The following is an 18,166-nucleotide window of genomic DNA, read 5'->3' as shown; positions in this document are numbered from 1 at the left end:
AACCCGCTCCTCCAGCAGCCACCTGCCTTGAATAGCCGGCCTGGCTCTCCGCAGTGGCTCACCCTCGCCAGCTCCTGGACCATGTCCTGGGCTGGCCGCCGGCTGCGGGCTGATGGCCCAGCAGCCACCCCGCCCCTTCCTAGTCCTGACATGGCTGCTGCAGCTGCCAGGGCTCCCAGCTCCCCGGACGTCCCCGTGCCAGAGAGGACTCTGGCTCAGTCCAGCCTGGCATTGCTCATGCCTCGATAATGACCTTGAGCACGTTTGCTATTCTCCGCCTCCTAAGAAAAATATGGCCCTTTGGCTGCCATGGGGGATGGAGGTCTGAGCACCTGGGCTGGTTGAAGCTACAGATCACCATGTGGTTTAAGTGTCTGTGCTGGGCCGACCCAGAAGCGCATCATATACTCGTGGCTCACGCTGGATGGAAAACACGAGAAGATTTCATGCACTGTGCCGATAAGTATCAGCGACTGCTTCTTTCTTCCCACGTCCTTTTTCATGTTGAAGTTTGTTGCTTTTTCACTAAAACAGAATCATAGCTGTAATAATTATTCTCACAGTAATGAGAGTCACTGCCGAAACACCTGTGTGTTAATCCTCTTTCGATGACAGCTTTTAATTATATTCTCGATGTAGAGCGAGAGGGACTGTTCTTTTCATTGTTTCTCCAGTTACTTTGAGAAAGGAGGCACGAGCCTGGCCTTCCCTCAGAGCCCACTCCGTGTGCAAAGCCAAGAAGGACTTCCTGTCCCTTTCAGCTGTAGGTTGAGTCCAAGCCCCTCCTTTCTAGAACGGAGAAGGAGCTCTTAGGGCAGCTCTGCCCTATGTCTCACCTGTGATACTGACGCCCGTGTGATGTGTTCACACGGCCGCTTGCTGGCTTCCTGGCTGACCGAGAACATTCCAGAGCCCCTGTTTGCTGCTCCTGCTCTGGGGCCACCATGCAGCCCGATTCTGGATATAGAGGAGCAAACGTTTACGCAGAGGAGATTTCCTTCAGGGTGTGTGGGTTAAAGAATCACAGATCGGGTCAGGGCTTTAGGAACAAAGAAAGGAGCTGGCTGGAAGCAGGTTCTGTGGGCGGCGGTGAGGGTTACATGGAGGAAGAAAGCTAAGGGAGTAAAGGTAAAAGCAAAGAAAAAGAAATAACTCAAAAGTTCAGGAGTCTGATTCCACACCGGGCTTTCCAGAGCACTTCTCCTGGACGGATTCAATTCCCCCTGAGGGTGCGAACTGTATCCCTATTTCACATGGAAATATTGAGTAATAACCTGCCCGTGGTCCCTCAGCAGCTCAGTGACAGAGACGGGATTCAAAGCCCACGTTAACCACACGGCGCTGCGGGAGGGACGACCGCTCGGCACCTGTGGCTGAAGTTGGAGGAAATTCTGAAGACAAACAAACCCAGATCCTTTATTAGATGAAACTCGAGACTCAAGAGAAAAAGTGGGGACACTTGGTCAGGGCAGAGCTTCTTAGGAGAGCAGAAGTCAGAACAGTCTTGGGATAGCTGCCTGTAGGATCTCACAGCGGCTGAACTGATTTTCTTTCTGGAAACAAGCCCTCCTCCCCACCACCCCTGGAGAGGACGTCTGTTGCAGAACAATTATTTTTTCACGCTGGTACACAATAGCTTGTGTCTGGGAGATGCATCTGATGCCCACCTCTGAGACAAAAGGAAATGAGAAGCTTGGACGTGGACCTCCTTGTTTTTGTCAAGGGAAAAGCGGCTGCTGACTCATCATGGCAGCCCCGCTGTTCGGAAGCTTTGTTCCCAGGTCACCAGTGCTTTCATAATTGTTAAATTCAAAGAACATTTCTTCTAGCCTGATTTTACACAGGGCGCTTGATATTACTTGGCAATAATAAACAGAGCATTTCATGGAATGCTCTCCTCTTCTCGATTCTTCCGGGCTTATTCCCTCCAGTTCCCTTCAGTCTTCTTCCTGAGATGCTATTTTTCTGACTGTCTCTTCACTGTTCTGTCAAATTCTGACCTCAGCTCTCTACTGCTCTTTTCCTCTAAGTTGTTCTTGTTTAAACAAATCAGAATTCCAAGACCATAATAAATGCTTCCCTATCTCTTTCCATTTACAACTTTATTTGGTCTCCAAAATTTCTGGCTAGAGTGCGTGGAAAGAAAGGGATAGGAAGAAAGTTGGAGCCCATCTCTACCCGCGGATAAGCTCAGAAAAAGAAGAAACTCAGGTCAGTTAGGGTCACCTGTTATGACGAAAACCAGGTAGAATTTAATCAGCATGCTTGAGATGGATAGGGTTGAGAAAAGCAAAACTCGTCTAGGTAATTTGGACAAGACGGACTGATAAAATGAAATTTGCTCACAATATTCTGCAGGAATCAGCAGGCCTGATATGTAATTAATAAAAAAATAATTTAAAAAAGTAATGCGTATATTTTGAGAACTACAACGTGAGGGCAGGATTTGGAAGGGGCTGGGTTCTAGTTGGGGTCGAGAGGAGTATTTTATTTCAAAATCGATGACTCTTTCATGGCCCCTGATGACACGGCTCGTTAACAAGTCAGTCTTACTTCCAAAGCTAACTAAGTGAACACGTTTGTAGGCTGCCCATATTGCACCAAAGGAACTGACATCCAATTTTTGGATTTCTAATGTTCTCAAAGCAGTCCAACACAATTATGAAAGACACCGTTGGGCTCTGGCCCTGGTTAAAATTAGCTGACCCTCAGTGAGGCTCTAGCGTGGGGTGACAGGTGGTAGGACTATGAGCAACAATCAGGTCACATCTGGTTTTGCTTGGTCTGGGACGGCCACAGTTGACTGATTTGATCAATTAATCCCCAGAAACTCAGAGAGGGGGTCTAAGGTGGCCACAGCCTGAACGTCCTTCAGACTTGCTCTCTTGTCATTCACCAGAGGAAAAATGGCAATTCCCTAAAACATCAGTGTTCTGGAAAACAAAATTTAATATTTCATCATAGAAACAGGTACTAATTTGAAGTAACATTAGCTTCAGCTGGAAGATGTCAAAAGCAGAGACCAAACTGTGAGGCTAGGTAGACTTCTTGCAAAGGATGTTTAACTCCTGCTCTGTTTAAATTTCTCAGTGTTGATCTCTTTCTCACGTAAAGACAGTATGCAGGGAGGAGTTCACATCTTTCTCTGCCTAGAAGCTTGAGGATGAGCAGAGAAAGGAATAACAGGTTTCTCCTCATCATTTTAAGCAAACCTGAACTTGGGGAGCTCATTTCCTTCTCTTTCTCCCCCCTTCCCTCCTTTCCTTCCTCACAGTTACAAGTGTCCTAAATTATTGAAGACTTTTATACAGTTCTAAAACCACAGACCTAACACTGCCCAGATCAGAGACCTCCGCGGTACCCCAGCCTCCCCTCTGATCCTGCAGCTGAGGACCTCGAGCTCTGGAGAGAGCAGAGAGCGGGGCCAGATTTAGGTTTCCTGAGTCATCTTCCTTGTTTCATTCTGTCTTGATGGAGACTAAACGAAGCCTAGACTCTTACTTTTGGAAAGACCTCTATCAAAACATTCCAGAGACTTACATTTTTTTCCACTGTCAAGGTTATTAAAACCAACAGTGGGGTGGCGCAGGAAGCCTGGGTGGCTGAGTCGGTTAAGCATCGCCTCTTGGTTTTGGCTCAGGTCATGGTCTCAGGGTTGTGGGATGGAGCTCCACGTCCCCATGTTGGGCTCCACGCTCAGCAGGGAGTCTGCTGGAGATTCTCTCTCCTCTGTCCCTCCCCCAACTCACCGACACACCCGCTCTCTCTCTCCCAATAAATAAATAAAATCTTAGAACAACGACAACGACAACAGAGGAAAGTCACAAAGGCCTTTCCTTCTATTACTCACCAACAAAGAGCTGGCTGTAGAGCTCCAGGCGCGTGTGACCTTCTGTGGGTGCCTTGCGGATCTGCTGCGGCAGCCGATCCACCTGTAAGCTGGCTTGCTTGACATTCCTCTCCGCGGTGACCCGGTGCCACTGGTCGTCATTTAGAGGGGAGGGCGACCGCACCACAATCTCCACCGGCCCATTTCCAACATCAAACGAAAAGGACACTTCGGTGGCAGCTGCAGGAGCAGAAAGCACAAGAGGCCCGTGAGTAGCTTCCTCATAGCAGTGATTTCGAGAGGAAAAAACAAAGCTGGGAGAGAGAAAGAATCTACGCCCATCATTCGCTATCAAAGTTCAATGGCAAAATCATCTGAGGAAGGCTAATACACCAATCCGCTTTAACCATATTTCCTCCGAGGGGAGGGAAATAGAAATAGATGTGGATCGGGGGCCGGGAATACATTCATTTTCTTACTCAACCCTTAGAACCTTGTCCAGAGGTTACCATCACGGATCCTCTCCAGATAAGCAAACCCAGCCCTGGAGAAGTTAAGCACGTGCACCGTGTCTTACGCTCAGTGGGTCGGGGACCCAGGACCGTAAACCCAGCTTGTCAGGCCTCCAAGCCCCAGAGCTGGTGATCACACACAATGTCACTCTTTGTTCCCGGAGAGCTTTCTGGAACACCCGTGTCCTGCTCCCTCTGCCGGGGTTCTGGTTCGGTGGGTCTGGCAGAGAGCACTGGTGATTTTTAAAAGCTGCTTGGAAAATATTAATATATAGCTAGAGTTGAGAGCTATTGCTTTGGGAGAGCTTAGGAGACTCTATTTTATTAACATAGTCCTTGCGGTTCCTCTTGAAAGCCAGGGAGCTGAGAGTGTCGAGGCGATGGAGGTGACCTGCATCTCTTTTGGGCCACGGTGGCTATCCACAAGGTGCCTCAAGATTCCTGCAGAACAGCCCTCCCCTCAACCACTGGCTGTGCAGCTCAGCCTCTCTCCATCCGGAATGCCGGATCCCTCTGGTAACCTACCCTCCAGCACTGACCACACAGCATTCTTTTTTCCATAGACCTGCTCAAAGTCCGTAATAAATCACCTTTCAACAAGAGAACAGTGCATTAGGGTGGTTTGCTCTGGCAGCTTTCATCGTAAAGAGCTTTCCTACTTCACATTTTAGGTTTTAATTTCCTCAGTGGCCACCTAACACTTTATAAACGTGCTTTTTGAATGTGTATTTTTTCCTTGCGATTGGCAGGAGAGGCTGCTGAGCAGGAACGCGGCGCCGGCGTCCCGGCTCCTCCGGCTTGGTGAGCTTTTCCGGACAGGAAAGACGTGGCCGGAGAGTGGATTTCCCAACGTCACTTAGAAAGAGATTCAGCCCCTTTATCTAGCCACTAAGCCTTCTGCCTAATCTCTAAGCAGTTTAATTAAATATCTGTCATTTTTTCCCAGGCTAATGGAAAATTCAGCTTCTTCAGACTGGTACCATTTTGAGACGGTGTCGCAAGCAATCAAACTTCTAATTTAAAAACCGCAGTGGGCTGGATTCTCTCTGGACCCGGACTGTTCCTTGCCTCTGGGTCAGGCTCCTCTGAAAGCTGCATTAACTTTATTAAGCTGGAGGGATTTTAGACACAGTGCTCAATTTAATCAACCTAATTGTACCAAGGAATTTTGATCCTTTATGTCATTAGAAAGAGGAGTTTAATTTTAACACCTGTGGTGAAGCTACACGTATTTCCGTAGAGCATCTCCTCTCTATTGGGGCTCATGCCTTCTGGGGTCACCGTGACTCAGTGGAAGCCGGTGATCTTCACGAAGGTTTCCATGGGAAGACCAGAAGGCAGGTTGACGATCTTACGACTCACAGACTGAACGATCTTTCCCTTTATTTTCTGGCAGAGTCAGTGGAGAAAAGTTGCCTCCAGTGTTAAGACTGAACCTGTTGTGCTCCTGTAGTGCTACGTTTTAGCAGATGCCTTTTGAAATGTAAGTTGTCAGAAGATCAAGAGCGCACGGGTTCCTGAGCTAAGTAGGAAAGATTGTTTCATTTTAAAGGCATCAACAACCATCAGGGAAATAGAATTTGGGGATAAACTGAGTTTAACCCTAAGGTTTGACTTGGAAGGGTGAATGCTGCTCTCACTTCCTCCCCTCCTCTCTTCCTGCTACGATGAGTTTTTGTCGAGGTCCTTAAAATGTCACCATTTGGAGAAACTCTGAGTACCCACAGTTAAGTAGGAAATACCCAATTTTTTTCTCTGCTTGGCACACTAGAGCCCGTGTTTCCTCCTGTGCACACGGTCTTCTTCTCCTTCTTTTTTTTTTTAATTTTTTAAATTTATTTTCAGCGTAACAGTATTCATTGTTTTTGTACCACACCCAGTGCTCCATGCAATCCGTGCCCTCTGCAATACCCACCACCTGGTTCCCCCAACCTCCGGCCCCCCCCCCGCCTTCAAAACCCTCAGAATGGTCTTCTTAACACCAACACTTCGCTCCAGAGAGGGAAAAGACGTCTCTGGGATTCTGCTGTAGCTCCGCCCCCAGGCAGAGTAAGAGGCAGTCAAGGTCAAAGGCCTCTGAGAGCAGATTCCTCCGTAAAGGGCCTCTACTCAGGCTCTAGCATAGAAATATTCACATTTTCGGACATTCCTTCTCTTGCCTCCCGAGGAAGGGGCCGCGGGTCCCGCGTGAGTGCAAAGGAAAGGGCTCCTTTTCGTCAATCACTCAGTGTCAGCTCCCCGACTCTGCTAAGGGATGCCTTTGAGAATCCATCTCCCCATCAGACGGCAAGTGTGTTTTAAAAGCTTCTAAAGTTCAGTTTGTGGCTGATTGCTCTTGCTCTTCTGGGTGAGAGGAGCTGACATTTAAAAAGAGATAATTACAGAGAGAGTCAGGGAGCAAATAAAAGGGAGGCAGCATCAAAGACACGAGAGCCAATGACACTGTCCTTACTTAATACGGGTCTCCAGTCGGAGGCTGCAGAGTTGCCCTGTTTCTGCCGGTAAGGCTGGGCATTTCTTACATACTGAAAGCAATCTTATTTCCAGAAATAAGTATTTGAGGACAGAATGGGATGCATTGAGTGTGACTCCCTGGAAAGAAGACCGTAGCCAACACGGATGGTTGTCTTTCTATTAGCGTCAATAACTGGGAAGTGCGAGAGCTTTCTCCCGACTGCTAACTGACAACGTAGTCTCCCATGGTTTCACAGGTGCTGGCGGAAGACAGAAGCCTCCTGGGTCCGAGACAAAAGACATTATTATTCACGGCACGGCAGGCAGCGTGGGCTTCAGGTCCACATGGATTTCCCTTGTCGCCCAAGTTCCACTATGCGGGACCTTGTGAGGCAGCCCAGATGGACGCTATAGGGAGTTGGTGTCACAGCCGAGGGACCTGAACTTAAGAAACCCCACTCTTTTAAAGGGGCAGCTAGCAAACTAGCTCAATTTTTGCCCCGCGGAGAGACATTAGCTTCATTATCCTGGTTGGGAAAGAAATCTACCTCCATCTTCCAAGACTGTGGGCCGCCCTCACATCCTTGGAGAGGTCTGAACAAAGCAATTGATGCCTCTTTCTCAGAAGACAAGCAGAAACTGGGGAGACCCATGGGGAATGTTCCTCCAATAAATGGCCATACTCCCTTTCCCAGTTTTGTCCAGAAATCTCTGTACTCCCACAGAATCATAAGCTTCAGATATGGATGGCCATACTCCAGACCCAGAACATGAACCTGGATTTGTCAAATCAAATATGTTAACCTCACACCCCTTACCAGTCACCTTCTTAGGATGGGACATATCATTCCCTCCTGCCTAACAGGATATGAGGAGAGTCTTTAGGGTTCTTTTGGGACAAATTTCTTAGCTCAGAGGAGAAGAGACAGTCAGCCTCTTTGTACTCCTTCCTCTTGGGTGGAGGTTGTGGCTCCTAAGGTTGCTGGGGCCATCTTGTAACCAGACATGCAGAGGAAGACAGAGAGGGCCATGGGATAAACTTGGGTCCTTGGTGATATTCAACCGTTAAGTTATTCCCAGAGCCACTCAACACTTTTCGTGTGAGACACTGACTATTGTTTGAGCCATTTTTTATTACAGCTGAAAGCATGTTCACCACTACAGGGAATGGTTTGGGAATCAGTAGATGCGACCTCTGGTGGTAGCTCTGCCTTTTCACCTTTTGGGTCTCAATGGACTGGTGTCTAAAATGAGGATTATATTTACAGTTTTCCAAGACTTTCTGTGTCCAATCTCGAGGATCCCTTTGCATGGCAACATTCTGTGATGTAATTTGCAAGAGATTCTAAGAGAACTAATAAAATACAGCTAAATCTTATTGGTAATTTTAGATATCGAATCCTTAAAGGGTGAAAAGAGATTACATGAAAAGAAAATGCACGAGGTGGCATACTGGCATCAAGAAAGAGGAGAGATGGCGGAAAGGCCCTTTGAATCAGTGTGGTTCACGACTCCATCTGAGGGACTCAGAGCCATCAAGGGGACAAAACCACGCCCAGCTCTGGGGCCCGCCCCCCGTCCCTTTTCAGTTCCAGCAGGTGGCGCTATTCGCTCTCATTCTAACTCAAGTTTTCGACAAACCACCTCCAAGCTTCACGTACTGAGGGACCAATTTAACAACTGGCCAGAAGAGCAGACTCTTGGGCTCTGAGTTCTCTCAGCAGGTGAGGTAACACTTAGGCATTAGGTCATTCAATATGGAACAGGTAAAAGGAAAAGGCAAGGCCGGGTATACACCATGGGCTTGCTGAGAAGACTGGCTAACGCTGTTGCAATTTTGACGATGATTTGTTTCTTCCATCTTAAAATGGAGCTTAAGGATTGGTAGGGTTATTCCGCACACAATCTTGTTTGACCCATACAACGAAACTGGTAATAGGCAGACCAGATATTTTAGCCTCATTTTACAGTGGAGAATGTTATGGGTATATTTTCTTCTTTTTTTTAGGAAGGAAGGGCTAAGTGGACGTCAGGAGACCAAAGGATTTAGGCAACATAAGAGGGTCACGAGAAGAGGCAGGTAGATGGCAAATAAGGTCCCTGCAAGAATCAGAGAGATGAGGAAAAGAAGGAAGAAGCAGGGGGACTATCTCTGCTCTTATCTAAGGCAGGGCTCCATCCGTAGCCCGGAGGCTCTCCATCCTTTCTTCCCTCCACGAGGACTTCGGGGCCAGCAAGCTTCCCTTCTCTTCTACAACACCAGTCATTAGCGCTCTGTTGCATCACTCCCACATGAACATCTGAGCAGCCGCCACCACTACAAAACACTTCTCTTGACCTTATTTCTATTTCTTTGCTCTCTTCAGTTGCCACATTCCTTGAAAGAGCTTCCTGTGTGTCTGTATCTGCTTCTGCTTCTCTTAGTCTTCCTTTAACCTCATCACCTAAAGCTTTCTTGTCCACTACATTGTGAACCGGTTCCTGCCCCAGGGCCTTAGCACTTACTGTTACCCAAATAACTCTGTGTCTGCTTTACCCAAATAATTATATGTCTGTTCTTTTACCCTTCTGTTCACATGTCATCATATTAGAAATTCCTTCCCTAAACCTTCCACATCAAATAGTGAATCCCTCTCTCAGCTGCCTTTTCTCCTCTCTCCTGATTTTTTTTTTTTTTGACCTGTGTAGCACGCATTGTATCACCAATCACCATCTGGCACAATATACACGTGCTCCTGGCCTCACTAAACAGAGGTGTTTTCCGTTTTGTTCATTCATTAGATCCTCAGCACCTAGAACAATGCCTGCCACAGAGTAGGCACAGTTTGTGAACAGATGAATCGATGAACAGAAACACTCCTGCTGAGGAGGCCAAACTATTATAATAGAGATGCTCTGAGCAAGGAAACCCACATATTTTCCAAAGGCAAACCAGAATTTAGGCGACAGGCATACATAAGGAATGGCATCTTCTATTCTACAAGCATCTGTCTCAAGAGCATAAAGTAGGAATGTGGATCTTCTCAGTCTAGGATCAGGATACATTGGTGACATCAGCTCGAAACAAACCATGCTAAAGGTTGTTTCCAAATATATGACATCTGAGGATCAAAGGCTTATCCAGGATAAACTCAGCAGTGTCCTCAGAAGCATGTTCCAAAGGCTCCTGTCACAGAGATTCTCATGCAGTAAGTTGCGGCAGGACCTTGGAGTTTGCATTTTGTTAATGCCAGGTGTCCCTGATGAAAATGGTCCTGGAATTCTGCTTTGATCACCAAGTGCCTTTCTAGCAGCAAGGTCCCAAGAATCAAAGTTTACTTCCTGGCCATCCGAAGAAAGATGTTCAAGGCTGTACAGTAAAGAGTTTAACTTTGCTTAAAGAGCGGTCCCCACGCAGCCCCTGGCTTTGGGAGAGCAGTATCTAAACCCTTGAAATGTTGAGCCTGCTAGGAGTGTCTTTGTTCGCCTGAGAGTCATGCTGGATAGTGTCACGGTGTGATTTAGCGTGGGGGCTGACGGTCAGTGCGGTGGAAGGAGGAGGTGTGGTGCACATAGTTCAGTGGCCCAGGGGGCTGGAGACAGAGGCCAGTCACGTGGGTGATCAAGCATCCTACAGATCGGAGCCCGGATAAAGATTCTGAACACCGAGGCTCAGGGGAGCTGCCCCACTTGGCGGTACCCCACACGTTCTGTCACTGCCAATGCCAGGGAAGTGACGGGTCTGTGACTCTGCAGGGACAGCACACCTGGAAACTCAGCATCTGGCCTGTCTCGTGGTTCCTGCCCTGTGCGCTCCTGCTCCCGTCTGCGTCTAAGCTCTCCCCTTTCCCTGTGATGACCATAACCCCCAGCACAGCAGCCTTCCGCGAGTTCCGCGAGTCTTCTAGGAGCTGTTGCACTGAGGGTGGGTTTGATGACCCCTGAACGTGCAGTGGGCGTCCGAGGTGCGTGCAGCCCCTCGTGGGCTGTGGTCCTTCTAAGCTTGCCATTGGATTCTCGGCGAAAACCAAACAGCCAGTTCAGTTTCAAAGTATGCGATTGAGCGCAATCATGTTGAGGCCGGAGGAGTTCTGAGGATGGGTTCTAAGCTCCACGTTCGCCCTCGCAGCCCGGAAAGGAAACCGAGGCTGTGAGATGCTGACATCCAGTTATAACTAAGCACAGAGGGTTCGTTTTTCTAATCATTCTGCACTGCCTTTCATATTAATGTACAGGAAATTAAAAAAAAAACACATTTTTCTTTGTAATAGTCATAGTGTGTGAATAGAGAAATTTTTAGAGCCAAATACGCATATGCACACCCTAACACTTGGTGTTAAACACATCTGAAAACGAACACTGAGAAGGAAAGTTTATTTGAAGTCTTTTGGAAATTCTTCAAGGAAATGCCTGCAGCTTAAGAATCAATGTTATGAACTCATTTTAGAACCTCTGGTATCTTGATAACCTCTTGAGTATGAGAAATATTTCTCTTTATGTATCTTGGCCTTTAAGCTTTTTATTATGGTTAAAAAAATAACTTCACAAACAAAGACATCCACAGAGAAAAGGAAGCAAAAGGGAGTTACCACGGGCCATGGAAAAAACAGAGAGCCGTCTTTAAAATGCAAAGCCTTTCTAATTTTAGTTTTCTCCATGCATTTAACTGTCTTCTGAGAATAACTTCTTGAATATTAATGGACCTATATGACTGAAAAAGGAAAAAGACAAAAATCTTTCCAAAATAACATGTGGTATGAAGCAGGACCTGTCCTTAGCAAGGGACACGTCAACAGGTTTTAAATACCCTCGTGTTTGGAACCAGGGGAGATTTGTGTGCTGGGCAGAGAGTGCCCAGTTTGGAAAAATAGATGAAAGTCCCAGATGGTGACTGTGGGCGTAGGGTATTTGTGATAAAAGGAAATGTAGAAGCTGGACCAGGGGTAATTTATGAGGTTGGTTTCAGGTGATGTCAGAGAGAGCAGGTGCTTTGAGATGCACGGCTTTGGAGAGGCCAAGGAGAATGGGCTGTGAGATGTGACGTCCAAAGGAGGAAATATGACCGTATGCTGAAACAGCTAGAATTGGAACAAAGCCAACAGGTGTAAACTTGAACCACCCTGGAACATATAAGGAGACAACATACCAGTCGATTAGTGAATTGGGGCTTCTAAATGGCTGGGTGGTGGATGGCTCTGCCTGTTTGTACACTGATAATGAGGAAAAGCCACCAACGTGACCCCAGGAGGGGAGGATGAGGCTGCGGAAGAGGGTTGCTGGTGGGATCTGGGAATTCGTCTCTCAGAGTCAGACTGACAAGGAGACGTCTGTGTTCTGGTTGCCACGGACTGAGTTGCAGCCCAGACTGTAGGTCTTAGCACAGACACTGTTTGTCTGTCTCTGTTTTGTGCCAAATTGTTTCCTATCCAGCATAACCTTTCAATGCTGCATTGGCATGACTTCAGACGAAATCTCTCTTAAAAAAAAAAAAAAGGTATCAAATAAAGATTCTAGATTCTACACACTATGGACACAGAATATAAAAAGAGATTCATTGTGCTCTCCATGATGACACCAGATGTACCTCAACCACAGCGCATTTGCAGTATCAGGCAGGGAATGGAGAAAAAGGGAAACTGCGTCACAGGCTAACAGAGACTTTAAACGAGAACACAGAGAGACAGGAAAGAATAGGAGAGCCACTGTTTATATAACAAGCTTTCTTAAAGTGTGAAAAACTTCTATTAAAGTTCCTTGGGCTCGCTGCAAGAGGTGCACAGCTGACCTAAATTATCTTGTTCGTTTTCTCTGGCTATGATGACTGAAACTCATTCATTATCTTCTATGTAGCAGGAATATTAGAAATGAGGAAACCTGGGGTTGAATACTAAAAATACAGGATCGCAGAATCCCAGGGTTGAAATGTCTCAGGATAAATGCTCTATCAGTAGTGTAGAAGGGTGAACACACCCAGAAGTCATATATTTCCACCTCTGAAAAATGACCGGAAGTTACTTCATGGTGGCCCTTAGGACTGCGCCATCAGATTTCTGCTTGAACCAAGTAACAGCGCTTCCTCATATGGCATGCTTCCTTTTCTCTTATTTCTGATGACAATAGCTGAAAACACAACCTTCCCGATTATACTGCATAAATAAATATTTGGGCTCCCTAAAGACCGCACAGAGAAAACCTGTGAGAATGCTTTTTTTAGGGTCAGTTTATACCAAGTTCAAATAACCACGTTTCCTTTTTTCATGATTTGCCGAGCAAATGGAACATGGTTTCTCTCTAGAATCACTCCATTGAGGGCACGGCTGCAGGTGGGTTTGTGTGGCTGATCAGACTCTGCCTAAGACTGGTTTCACGTACCTTCTAGAAGGTGAACAAGGTGTTGGAAGGTGTACAGAACAAGCATGGAACAGGGTCATCCACCAGGAACACTGTCCTGCTGGGCACATCCCTGTGTGGCCTTCCCAAATGAAGTCCTTCATCTTCATACAGGTCTGCCCTGCTGCTTCATGCTGTGATACATGAGCGAGCCCTAAACACATGGAAAGTATGGAGTTTGCTGTAGTGTGGGATGATGGGTTTGGGAATTCACAACGGGAAGCCAGTAGATCAGGACGTGAGAAAAATCTTTCTTTTAAAAGTGAATCCCAACAATAAAGGATCATTGGTTAAATGAAGCTCTTGGCAACTGAGACACTGTTTCCCAATCTTTTTATAACCCACACTCCCATTTGTTGACATAAAAATCTGATCATCATCTCCAGATGCTGATGTGCCCAGATATGGGAGGCTAGTGGGGAATAAAACAAATTCCTGAGTATCTCAGATCAATGCTCCACCAACCAACAATAATTTTTTTTAGGATTTAATTATATATTTGAGAGAGAGAGAGAGAGAGAGAGAGAGGGAGAGCACGTGCACACACCCACATGAGTGTGCAAGTTGGGGGAGGGACTGAAGGAGAGAATCTTAAGCAGATGCCGAGCTGAGCGCAGAGCCCGATGGAGGGCTCGAGCTCATGACCCATGAGATCATGACCTGAGCTAAAACCAAGAGCTGGATGCTTAACGGACTGAGCCACCCAGGCACCACCCCCCAACAATAATTTTTTTGTGCATTATGTTCTGTAGATTACAGAACAAAACCAATAGCTTTTCTGTTTTGTTTTGTTCATATAAAATAACGGTTTTCCAAACTACACACACTCTCTTAGAGATTCTGATACAGTCTCTGTCCTCAGCTGAAAAAAGAAATCACTGTTGTGGAGTTTAAAAAAAAAGAGAAAAACTGACACGAAAATCTGCTTCTAAAATATCATTACATGAAACAAGTGGGTTTTGAACAGTATGCACCATATGATCTTATTTTTGTAAAAAATCCTATGCAAGCACATAGAAAAATGTTTAGAAATGGCACACCAAAAGAGTATTGGTAAGTATACTAGAATATGAGATTATAGCTGATTTTTTTTGTTTATTCTTTCTGCTTCCCTGGATTTTTAAATCATTTAACAATAAACCAACAATATTTGTATAATTTTTAAAAGTCACAATCTGATAATTTCCACTTCTTTAACAAAGGTTGGTGACATTTTAAGCAACCCTATTCTATAATTTTAATGAGCACTTAATCAGAGAGATTAATCAAAATGCAAAGAATGGGATTTCATTTAAATACAGAAAATTAGAAGGAATTTAAAAGTGGACTGAAATATTCCTCCTTAGTTCTCTGCTGTTTTTAAGACACCTGAGGAGATTAAAAAAGAGGGAAAGTGTGGTCAAACTGTACCATAAAATAATTTTGAACAAGGTGCGAATTTTTTTCCTATTAAAAATGGCTAAAAACAAGGGCATGCTATTTTTCAAAGTAAAATCCTCACAGGTCTGAAGTGCCTGCATGTTCCGTTGTTTAAACTAATGTATACAGGATTCGGAATGCAAGATGAGCATAATTCAGTGTTATAATTACACTTGACAGATATACACTGTTTCTATTATTCATTGGCTCTGGTTGCACTTACCCAGAAAGACCCTGCAGAATACTAAGTATCAACCACTCTTCCTGAGAAGTCATTTGGCATTCTCATCAGTTCTCATCACAGGAATCAAATGCAGAGATGCAGAAAACCAAATTTGATCATTTTAACACTATCCGCAAAAGCAAGTAAAATGAGTAATTTCCCAAGAGGCGTTGGGTCCAGCTAGCTTTCTTTTGTCAAACTCTTAACACAGATATGTGGGCGGGTCATTACTCTAATGAAAAACATCTTTTAACGGGTCCCTGGGCTTTCACTATATTCTTTTCAATTCCTCAAATGCTCCACGATCTTCCTCCTCTACTTGCTTTCGCCTGTGCTATTTTCTCTCTGGAAAAATGCCTTTATCTCCTTTATTTCCCTGTCATCCTCCAAGGCAGATCCAATGTTGCATCTCCTGGAACCTGCCTCTAGGTCTTTAGGTAAGGTGAAAGCCGATTCCTTTTCACTGCCGCGGTGCCTGTGGCAGACGCTGGTAACTTTTCATGAGAAGTTTATGTTTTCCCTTCCACAGTCACCTCCAAGAAGCCACCGTGCATCCAGGAGCTGCATTTTCCAGTCCTCTGGAATCTTGGTGGAGCCACGTGACCAGTTACCACCAATGGAATGAGAGCGGGAGTGGGTGTCACCTCTGGACCGGTGTGGATAGGAGACAAGGCGTCTCCACCCTGCCTTTCTCTGTCTGCCAGCTGGGCTTAGTAAAGCCAAGGCTCCACGAGATGGTGGGGCCACAACACAAAAGGAGCCTTGAGCTCAAGTCACCTTGTGCAAGAACTTCATAGAGCAGAGCATGAATGTTAGACCGCCATATAGTCGCCGAAACCTGGGGTATTAGTCATTACAGCAGCTTAATGTGTGCCTACACATGAACATCTCTCATTCCTGATTCGCTTGTTTATGAGGTTAAAAAGTTAGCCAGAGGGTCTTCTCCCTCAGACCACTGGAATTTTGAAGGGGTGAATTCTATCATAATGGTCTTATTATAGTTTCAACACTCATCTATCAGAACACTGTAACATTAACAAAATATATGGGTTGTGATATTATAGTTGAATGAATTTGTGGCATTCTGTAATTGCTAGAACTAGGACATTTTAGAGGAAAGAGCAGGGCTAGGAGCCATCTGGGAGCTTAGACTGACTCCTATGTGTGCCCGTGACTGTTGCAGCTGCTTCCTTTGCTCGCCCCACCAAGCTGAGCCCCATGAAAGCCAGAAAGGCAAACAAACCCTTGCCCTCTGGGGAGGTTTGTCAAGGACAGGCTCAACATTGAGAAACATGGGCAGAAATTTCCTTTGTTCTTCAACATTTCTGTTCTACACTGAACAGACTCCAGTACCTACAACCCAGACTTGGAGCAGACATGCGCACTTTTCACTTTTCAGCCACATCTAGAAAACAAACAAACCACTAAAGACTTTATGGTTAGCCATGGAATACGAGTGCCATTTACAAGACTATCTCTATAAGAAAGTGTATTCCAAGGTTCCAAAGAGCCGGCTCAGGAACTCCTATAGCATGATCCTGTGTAAGTCGGGAGTTACCTAAACTAAGACATGGGAAAAAAGTAAAATATAAATATTATAAAGTTAGAAACAAGTCTTTTTTCCTCAAGTGTTTGAGAATAGTATATTTCAGCTCTGACCCTCACCCTATTTGAGAATTCATGGAAGCCTTTATGTTTCTCTTTGTCTCCTCAAGATTCCTATCTTAATCGCTATGAAACGTTATCTTGTAATTTGAGCTAAATGTGTCTTTAAGAAGAGAACTCCCTGAAATCTTCATTTGTAAAAAACTGTTCTCCAGATGACATCCAGTTGGCCGGTCTTCTTTCACCTGGTTTTACTTTAGGTGTTTGTCTGATGACTTGCAAAACCATAGCATTGTTATGCTTACCATCGTCTTTGGCCCTTTGAGATATGTCTGGTTTTGAGCTATTTCAAGTAATTTTCCCCAGTCACTCACTGTGTTTAAATGAAGCTCTGCTCCCTGATTTATTGTATCTTCTTCTTCTTCTTTTAACCAGCTTTGAATTAATTGGTCCCAAGTGTCATCCTTCGTTGAATCAATTCACCAGCATTAGTAACATGCATTAACTGGCAATGGCACCAACCTTTTCTCCTTGAGACATTTGTTTCCATGAAAATAGAGAGCCTGTCCAGATACTGTTCTCTTCTAAAATGGCATAAGTAAGGTCTCTAATCTTATGTTAACTCCACATAGAGATTTCTACTTTTCTCACTAATCTGGTGTTTATTACTGAGTAATAATAGTACACTCTTCCTCCCATCTCTGCCTCCCACCAGAAGGCATGAATTTAAGCCTCTTTAATCTCTTCTCTTAGAATGCCTGTTGTCTTCTGGCTGGCCATAGGCAGGCTGATTGCAGGCTGATTCCAGTAGCTGGTATTTTTCAACACTTTCACATGCCATCTTTTTGAAAGAAAAGATTTTTTTGTCCTACCACACACTGTAAATAGTACAGGACACATTAGAATTAGAGAAAGTGAGATAGAAAAAACATTCTATCAGCAAAAATATCTCAATGAAACTGTAGCATTCTTCTACAGTATGACACTCACCGTATACTCTATGCAGACAAACAGTATATAAAGATGCTCCTTAATGAGGATGTCTATGTAATTTTCCAGGCAATGCATAGAATTGTCTTGTAGAAATTTCAGTATTTTTAGAAAAAATGAAAGACTTCTATGAAATGTATATTTTATATTTTATATTTTAAATCAAGATGTGGTAAAAAAAAATTATTTGTGTGGGCAGGATTTCAATAGGGGGAGGTGGGGAGAGACCATTCCAGAACAGGCAAAGACACAGCAGGTTATAAGAAAGTTTGGGTGGAGACCAGAGAATGTCAGTAGATGGGATGGGGGAGCCTAAAGCAAAGCCTGTGGTACTGGTGGGTGAGGGGCAAAGTTGTTATGTAAAGAAGACTAAAAAATTAGGTTAAAGCCTGGAATCATTTGTCAAGCTTAAGTACTTGAACTCTGCATTATAATGCATTGATAAACCATCTTGGTGTGTAAGAAAAGGAATGACAGGACAGATCTGTAGAAATCTGTCCTCACTGGGGAGGGCAGATGTCAGGAGGGAGGGAAAGAAGTGAGGGAGAAAAATTATAAGGCCCTCTGAATCAAGAATCCAAGGCATTGTAGCTAAAGGAGTCATCATGGGGGATAAAGAGAGAAGTTTGAAAAGATTTCATTATCTTTGCATTTTTGTTTCATTCATCTTTTTGCAACTAGTTGGAATTGATGCTTTCTCTGGGACTGTTCTGGTATGATGACATACCATCAGGAACATCAGAATAACATTTCTTTATATTAAAA

At 44.9% G+C, this 18,166-nt stretch overlaps 1 protein-coding gene across 1 annotated transcript in view; it reads right to left on the bottom strand.

Annotated features, from left to right (window-relative positions):
• LOC111154452 (contactin associated protein like 2) overlaps nt 1-18,166 on the bottom strand; it is a 2,043,877-nt gene that overhangs the window by 220,656 nt on the left and 1,805,055 nt on the right. The window contains exon 17 of the mRNA XM_022514057.1: nt 3,851-4,069. Within this exon, the coding sequence (XP_022369765.1) occupies nt 3,851-4,069 (219 nt within the window). The remainder of the gene's footprint in view (nt 1-3,850; nt 4,070-18,166) is intronic.

This window comes from Enhydra lutris, unplaced genomic scaffold, assembly GCF_002288905.1.
Source record: "Enhydra lutris kenyoni isolate GAN:26980312 unplaced genomic scaffold, ASM228890v2 scaffoldscaffold37, whole genome shotgun sequence".
Taxonomy (NCBI): Eukaryota; Metazoa; Chordata; class Mammalia; order Carnivora; family Mustelidae; genus Enhydra; species Enhydra lutris.
The sequence above is the reverse complement of the archived record's forward strand: the minus strand, read 5'-3'. Positions and strand labels throughout refer to the sequence as shown.